The sequence below is a fragment of the Orussus abietinus genome, unplaced genomic scaffold (assembly GCF_000612105.2).
Source record: "Orussus abietinus isolate OABI.00-Male unplaced genomic scaffold, Oabi_2.0 scaffold1197, whole genome shotgun sequence".
Classification (NCBI taxonomy): Eukaryota; Metazoa; Arthropoda; class Insecta; order Hymenoptera; family Orussidae; genus Orussus; species Orussus abietinus.
Window position 1 is genome coordinate 1 of NW_019395354.1, and position 8,986 is coordinate 8,986.

The 8,986-nt window shown below is 34.0% G+C and overlaps 2 protein-coding genes across 2 annotated transcripts; both read left to right on the forward strand.

Moving 5' to 3' along the window:
- Nucleotides 1-649: 649 nt before the first annotated feature.
- LOC111674247 (vitellogenin receptor-like) lies at nucleotides 650-3,077 on the forward strand (the record flags this gene model as incomplete). Its single annotated transcript, XM_023433736.1, is given in 3 exon segments — nucleotides 650-784; nucleotides 2,470-2,575; nucleotides 2,928-3,077. Coding segments are annotated over 3 exon segments (391 nt in total), but the record flags the coding sequence as incomplete, so codon positions are not given.
- Nucleotides 3,078-5,044: 1,967 nt separating this feature from the next.
- Nucleotides 5,045-8,802, forward strand: LOC111674246 (atrial natriuretic peptide-converting enzyme-like; the record flags this gene model as incomplete). The annotated part of the gene is made up of 3 exons (XM_023433735.1): nucleotides 5,045-5,084; nucleotides 7,066-7,132; nucleotides 8,678-8,802. Coding segments are annotated over exons 2-3 (189 nt in total), but the record flags the coding sequence as incomplete, so codon positions are not given.
- Nucleotides 8,803-8,986: the final 184 nt, after the last annotated feature.

An 8,986-nucleotide genomic window follows, 5' to 3' on the forward strand; every position in this document is an offset into this window, starting at 1 on the left:
TGGAGGGATTTCGACGAAACTTGGTATAAACGTATTCCGTTTAAGGACGGTGAAAACACAAAATCTTAAAAAATCTATCGCTTGAGATATTTAGCAACGATTACAAACAAATATTTATAAATTATTCTATACTACTAGGGTTGTGTTAACCATGGCAGCAATCGTGGGTAAATATAAGGACAACACTTCTACAGAGTTATGATAACACTTATAAAAATGCAAATTGTACAATTTAGTTAAAGTATATAGTATTACAAAAATGTTTACAGTTACAACAATACGGCAATTATGTTTTCAGTCGTAAGGGCATGAACTAATCAATTGAAATAGTAGTTATCAGTCATCGAGTCAAGGGGAAGTAAATTTATTGGTATTGTATTCAAGGCAAAACAAGAAATTGCTTTCTTGACCAGATTGTCATGATGAAATCGTAGTTTGAATTTCGCGCTCGAGATTGGCTACTTTTTATCATTAATAATTTGGTAAATAATCACCCGAGGAAAAACTTAAAAAAGATACAGGGATTTTTACGAATTCTGGGACACCCTGTATAATTTGTTTATAGTTGTACATAGATTAGCGTGCCTACGTATAATCAATTTGTAGTTTTTATAAATGCCGTTTTCTTATCTACATATACACTTTTCAGGGAACGCTGCCTAGAGATTGTGGTCCAGATGAATTTCAATGCACGGATAAATTGTGCATACCCTTACGTAAATTATGCGATGGGATTTATGATTGCTTCGATGGAAGTGACGAGCTCGAAGGCTGCGTGAAGAATGTTAGCCATTTTATGTTTTATTTACCATCTAACATCTTCCACATCCCATGCATAATCCTCATAACAGCATGAAATTAATTTTTAGGGGAACTAGGAAAAGGGCCAACAATAAATAATTAAGGTAACTTTGGGTAATAAGAGGCTGCGTGAAGAATGTTAACCATTTTATGTTTTATTTACCATCTAACATCTTCCACATCCCATGCATAATCCTCATAACGACATGAAATTAATTTTTAATGGAACTAGGAAACGAACCAATAATAAATAATTAAGGTNTTTGGGTAATAAGAGGCTGCGTGAAGAATGTTAACCATTTTATGTTTTATTTACCATCTAACATCTTCCACATCCCATGCATAATCCTCATAACGACATGAAATTAATTTTTAATGGAACTAGGAAACGAACCAATAATAAATAATTAAGGTAACTTTGGGTAATAAGGCCCACCATAACTTGAAAGGCCTGTAAAAACTAAAATATAAATTATTTTGAGAAGGGAAAATGAACAAAGTGTACACGGACAATGTTTATTTCAGGTACAAACTATAAAAATAAAATATAATTCTCAAGAAATGCGTAATTTAAAAAATTGAAGAATGGGGCTCCTGGGCTTTGTTACCTGACCGCGTAGGTAATAATGCCCATGAACATCAATAGGAGGATGCACATTAATTTGCACATTTATGGCAAGTTATGTCATCAAGATCCTCGAATGTTCTGTTGCATAATTCATGCATAATCCTCATAACGGCATGAAATTAATTTTTAAGGGAACTAGGAAAAGGACCAATAATAAATAATTAAGGTAACTTTGGGTAATAAGGCGAATGTTAACCATTTTATGTTTTATTTACCATCTAACATCTTCCACATCCCATGCATAATCCTCATAACGGCATGAAATTAATTTTTAAGGGAACTAGGAAAAGGACCAATAATAAATAATTAAGGTAACTTTGGGTAATAAGGCCTACCATAACTTGAAAGGTCTATAAAAACTAAAATATAAATTATTTTGAGAAGAGAAAATGAACAAAGTGTACACGGACAATGTTTATTTCCAGTACAAACTATAAAAATAAAATATAATTCTCAACAAACACATACACTTTTTCCCGTAATTATTTATTGCTAAAGTTTATTACATTCTCTATTATTTCAGCTATTACCGCTATAGCAGGTTATTTAAAATTTTGATGATTTAGGCATTTGAAAATTTTAAATAAACAGTAGAAGGTAAAAAAGTGAAAATCATAGATGTCGCCAGGGTATTACAGGGTACCGAAGAAACAATACAGATATCGTCGGTCGTTTTAATGAGTAACGCGCAAGCACAAAATTAGTTCCTCACTTCCGTCTACGACGTCAGATGGCACTGCAAACACCATCTAATTTTTAGATTAGAGTATCAACCCCCTGATCTCAATTTACCATGGACTCGCCCACAGCCCCAGTATTAACCTCAATGGCCGTTTCATTCTTCCACTAACCGCCAGAGGGAGCCACCACATTGCACTTATGTTTAAAAATTTCACTATATTGCACTATATGATGAAAAATAAGCATGGGTCTTGCTACCCATATGAGCCTTATTATCGAAAGTTACCTTACTTACACTTAATTTACTCGACAATTGTTTGGTTTTCTTAATGTGTCTAATTGTAAACGGCTATTTTCAGAATACCTGTCCCGAGTTACAATGCAATAATGGCGTTTGTATTCTCTACGAGTGGGTCTGCGATGGAACACCCGATTGCCTGGATAACAGCGACGAAATGGATTGCAGTAAGTCTTTTTTATATTATACATAACTTATGAAATTATTTTCGTTGCTTATAACATCTTAAATTTCTAAACGAGAGGAAATTTAATGCGAAATTAGTAGGGTACTGAGGTACAGCCCTTTAAGGTGTTATGAAACTGTCATCACATATGCTTATAACAAAACGTCAAAATATTTATAAGACTTTAATTTTATTATAAAACAATCCAAATTGGGTGCATCGGATCATTTGAATTTTTAACATGTGGTTGTGGAGGTCTTAATGAAGGTCTTGAAACTAACAAACTTTAATTGTGCCAATAAGTTGTTATTTGTTATATGATAAATATTAGTGATGAATTTTCTCATTTTTAGATGATCGTGTAATAAAGCCCCAGGAATGTACCAACGAGAAGGATCGTTATTTATGCAAGAACAGAAAATGTATTTTGCTGAGCAAAGTGTGCGACGAAAAAAATGACTGCGGCGATAATTCCGACGAGGACAAAGTAGCTTGTGCCCGTGGTACAGTATAAAAATATAATATGCATAATTAGTAGGGTGCATAAACACGAAGCTGCGGTATTCAGGGTGAAGTAAACTCGTTATGAAATTTAAGGAGATGTGAAAGTGGCGTCAAAGAGGTCTCGTTTATGAAACTTTTCTCCGATCTGGCAAGGAAACATTCCCAAGTGTCCGCCCCCGATCTTATTGGTTTCCATATATGTTGAAGAACACAAAAATCTAAGAGACACGTATTTTTTTATATCTGCGATGGTCCACATTTAAGGGGTGAAACAACCCCCCAAAGTTTGGCGAAAATTCAGTTTTTATAATAATTTTCGTAGAAGCAGTGGAGGGATTTCGACGAAACTTGGTATANTGATAATGTATATGCGCGTATGAATTAAAGTCACATTTTTTCATACGAGTAGTAAACAAAACATGACATATATTAATCTTATGACATTTGACGATGAATTATGACAATGACGATGACGATGATGTAATAAAATAAATGACAGCACCAATGTAGATCTGTTATGTTACAAATATGTGCTGCATATACACAGTAATATCAGGACAGTAACATAATGTAAGATAAGAGTAACAAAGTTACGCTACATTTATATAGATGTGATAGTAATAAATGTTATGTAACCTGTTAGCTCCATGTTACATAACTGTTAAGTTCCTGCATTGTAACAAATGTCATGAAACTAACATGTTAAGTAACATGTTATATTAATGTTATAATTTCAGTTACCTCAAAATAATGTTAATTTTTCATACATTTAAGAAAAAAAATCACGCAATTTTATCCAAAATTATATAATTTTGAGAGCACCGAATTATCTGAAACTTTACCACGTAATTATGGAGGCTCTATGGAAAAACGTGCTACTCGTGAAATTTCATTTTCCGATAAAAATGTTTCATTTATCTCGGACAAGAGCCAAAAAAGATATTTTCTTTCGAAGAATGAACTTCCACGAGGATCGCGTTCTTCCTTAGAGCCTCCATAATCACGTGTTAAAGTTTCAGATAATTCGGTGCACTCAGTTTGGAGAAAAGTTTTATGAATATTTTGATTTTTTGGGAGATATATATCACACTTTCATATCACCTTAAACCGCATATGATCTTCCGAACGAATAACCTCTCAGTTTTGGCGTGTCGGTGGTCGGTTCGCAACCCGCTCTCCATGTGTTCATGACCATTAATCGTAATGAAACGTAAATGGCATAGTCTCGATATGACCATATTACATGGTGTGCGCGTCATTTGGCGATGTATGTGTTTGTCTGATACTCAAAGATGCGAATGTCTGTAGGCATTCAATCAGGGTTGTCAGCTCTGATCTCACGATTAGTTCAGTAGCCACGAACACCTCTGGCGGACAACATTACGCGCCGACATAACATTGTGTAGTTCATGGTTGGGTGAAATAAATAATTCACCGACAGCAATGGATACCAAATAATTAGTGCATTAACAGGAATCTTGACAGAATTCTGTTCGTTGTCTGTGTGGAAGAACTGCAGCGTATTAGGAGTACTGTTGGTAATTTTTAATATAAAAGTATCTAAAAAATTAGTACCTACCAAACACACTATGTTACGGTTACATAACCTGGAATTACATGATATATAACAAATGTTATTCTGGAGATACGTTAATATCATGTAAGGACAGGTGGAGTATGGAAATCAAATAATTAGAGCATTAACAGGAACCTTAACACAATTTTGTTTGTTGTCTGTGTGGAAGAACTTCAACATATTAGGAGTACTGTTAGTAATTTTTAATATAAAAGTATCTAAAAAATTAGTACCTACCAAACACACTATGTTACGGTTACATAACCTGGAATTACATGATATATAACAAATGTTATTCTGGAGATACGTTAATATCATGTAAGGACAGGTGGAGTATGGAAATCAAATAATTAGAGCATTAATAGGAACCTTAACACAATTTTGTTCGTTGTCTGTGTGGAAGAACTGCAGCGTATTAGGAGTACTGTTGGTAATTTTTAATATAAAAGTATGTAAAAAATTAGTACCTACCAAACACACTATGTTACGGTTACATAACCTGGAATTACATGATATATAACAAAAGTTATTCAGGAGATACGTTAATATCATGTAAGGACAGGTGGAGTATGGAAATAAAATAATTAGTGAATTAACAGGAATCTTAACACAATTTTGTTTGTTGTCTGTGTGGAAGAACTTCAACATATTAGGAGTACTGTTAGTAATTTTTAATATAAAAGTATCTAAAAAATTAGTACCTACCAAACACACTATGTTACAGTTACATAACCTGGAATTACATGATATATAACAAATGTTATTCAGGAGATACGTTAATATCATGTAAGGACAGGTGGAGTATGGAAATCAAATAATTAGAGCATTAATAGGAACCTTAACACAATTTTGTTCGTTGTCTGTGTGGAAGAACTGCAGCATATTAGGAGTACTGTTGGTAATTTTTAATATAAAAGTATGTAAAAAATTAGTACCTACCAAACACACTATGTTACGGTTACATAACCTGGAATTACATGATGTATAACAAAAGTTATTCAGAAGATACGTTAATATCATGTAAGGACAGGTGGAGTATGGAAATTGGTGCAATACCCGATATAATTTGACAGAGCTGTCTATATAAAAGCAAACGTCGGCAACGTAGGTATTTAGAAAAATCTTCATTATCGACGTCGATCAAGTTCTTCGACGTGTTTCACTTCACCTTAAGGCTATTACTGTTCTCCATGGACGTACGTACATCTACGCATACGGTATGGACAATGCTTTTTATTAATCAGCTCTTATCAGACGGCGTCGTCTAGACATGATTTCCCTGTGCCAGGAACTCGTAAATGCATCTTCGCAGTGTCTATCTTAAACTGACATTATAAACGTACATATTCGTGCCTGTAATATAACCCTGTATAAGTTGACAAGGTTTAAAACCGACCTTTAGGCGCTCTTAGTAGCCCAAGGGTTAAGGTGAAGTGAAACCCCCTTCAAATCCGTCGATTCGAATACAACACTATTTTTTAAGGATGTTAGACCAAACTGTCCGAAACTTTGACACATCACTCCTAATCATCTAAGAATTGTCCTGATGCATTCAAAATTTGGATTTTTGGAAAAAATTTGTTAACAGCCCAGACCAGAATCAAAATGGCGTCAAGCTCTCATATTTCAATCAATATACAATTATCGAAGGCTCTGATATAAGAAACGAAAGGGTCAGGACAATTTTACGACAATTTAGAACACTCTGGTAATCGATAAACTCGCATTTGAACGAGATAAAGGTAAAAAAAGTGTTGTATGCGTTTCTATGATAAAACGATGGGAATACGAGGTCTTGGCGTGAAAATTTAATTGACCTGGAAATCACAGATGGCGCAGGGGGTCCCTCTGCAGTCAATTAGGGCCCCAGAAAGCGTGAATTCAGAGGATTTCTGGAGTTTTACTTCGATTTCTTGATATTTATTGTACGAAAACGACAGGTGGAATATGCCATTTGGTACAATACCCAATATAATTCGACACAGCTGTCGATATAAAAATGAACGCCGGCAATGTAGGCATTTAGAAAAATCTTCTTTATCGACGTCGATCAAGTTGCTCGACGTGTTTCACTTCACCATAATATCAAGTACTGATCAACACAAATTTATAACATATATTACACATTTTACTTGAAAATATGTTATACGATTAGTATACCATGTCTGAATAAAGCTTCAAAGAAAATTGTTATAAAATTATAATATTTTTTTAACAATGTAATAGGTGAAATGATCGACAGAATTTGTTAACTGTACGGAATGGCTTTTATAAGAATAACCTCTAAATGTCTGACTTCCATTTCAAGTCAATTATCAAATTATAAAACACTGTTTAGCCCACAGGCCACATTTGTCAGAAATGGATTTATTCGCAATATTAAAATTCAATTGAACTTGATTATGTTTCAGGTGATGTCACGATTAATAATCGCAGTTCTACTCCTCGGTGTCTTTATACACGAGTCTCACAGTGCAAGTAAGTTTCTTATAATTTGATATCAATAATGAAAGGTTCTAATTGTCTGTTGTATAAACAGTTATACATACATACAGGGTGTTAGGAAAGTCTGGAAACGGTCTAATATTTTGAAAACAAAACATTTTTGAGAAAAAAAAAATGTCAGCCCACAGTTTTAAGGTTTGGAAAATTCTATAGGATGGTTATACTCACTTGACCTTAAGTGTAGGGGTCAAGGTGACATCAGGGTTAACATGATTTTTTTTTAATGGAATCCCCTATTTTTTATCAGGCAGTGTTCAAGCTGATAATAAGGTCTTTCCAAAGAATTTATGCTTTAGAATTTATGGTATTAGCATTTATGGCTTTGGAATTTATGGTATTAGTATTATCCAGGATACACCTTGTATAGGTTTCCCTTAAGGTGAAGTGAAACCCCCCTGAAAACAGTCGATTCGAATAAAATACTTTTTTTTAAGGGCATTGGACCAAACTGTTCGAAACTTTGACACATCACTCCTGATCATCTAAAAATTGTTTCGACACATTCAAAATTTGTATTTTTCATACAAATTTTTAATGACCTATTTCTATTAAGTATTTCCTGAGTTATGAGCTTTAGAATTTATGGTGCCACCAGTATTAACATTATCCAGGATACACCTTGTAAAGGTTTTCCTTAAGGTAAAGTGAAACCCCCCTCAAATCAGTCGTTTCGAATAAGATACTTTTTTTAAGGGTATTGGACCAAACTGTTCGAAACTTTGACACATCACTCCTGATCATCTAAGACTTGTCCTGACACATTCAAAATTTGGATTTTTTTATTTAATTTTATAACTCAGCCCAGATGAGAACCAAAATGGCGTCGAGCTCTCATATTTCGATCAATATACAATTATCGAAGGCTCTGATATGAGAAACGAAAGGGTCAGGACAATTTTACGACAATTTAGAACACTCGCTGGTAATCGATAAACTCGCATTTGATTGGAATAAAGGCAAAAAAAGTGTTGTATGTGCTTCTTTGCTAAAACGATGGGAATACGAAGTCTCGGAGTGAAAATTTAATCGTACAAGTGTCCTGACACTTTCGTTTCTCATATCAGAGCCTTCAATAATTGTATATCGATCAAAATATGAGAGCTCGACGCCATTTTGGTTCTGGTCTGGGCTAAGTTAAAGAATTTTGAGTAAAAATCCATATTTTAAAAGTATCGGGGTAATTCCTAGGTGCTCACGAGTCATGTGTCAAATTTTCAGACGGTTTGATCCAATACCTTTTAAAAAAATGTCTTATTCGAATCGACTGATTTGAGGGGGGTTTCACTTCACCTTAATGGCATAAATCAAATACACCTAAATTAATCGCAACAATTAGAAATTAATTTATATCATCACATCATAATAGTTCATCTTACCATTGGCAAGCGTTAACAACGAAACAATTAACTGTCGGCATTCTTATTCAATGCTCTTGTGTTTTCCTTAGTTTGTTGAAGAAACTTTTTTACTGCTTAATTAACATATGTGCAATTGCCTAATTAAACATATGTAATCCAGATGTGAAGTGTACGAAGCCTTCTTGGTTCAAGTGTCGTAATGGTAACTGCATATCGCACTCCTTGGAATGCGACGGCGACAATGATTGTGGTGATAACTCGGATGAAGAACATTGTAAATTCAAGGTAAATTGAATAAATAATTTTTTTACCAAATGAAATATAAGGCCAACTCCGGAGAGTTGTCAACGTATAACTAGTCACATAGAAAAGAATCACGTAGAAAGAAATTGTTATCATTACCACAATTCCCTAGTAACACAAAATATTTCTCCTACATTTTCTATATATTTAACGAATATCGTACATT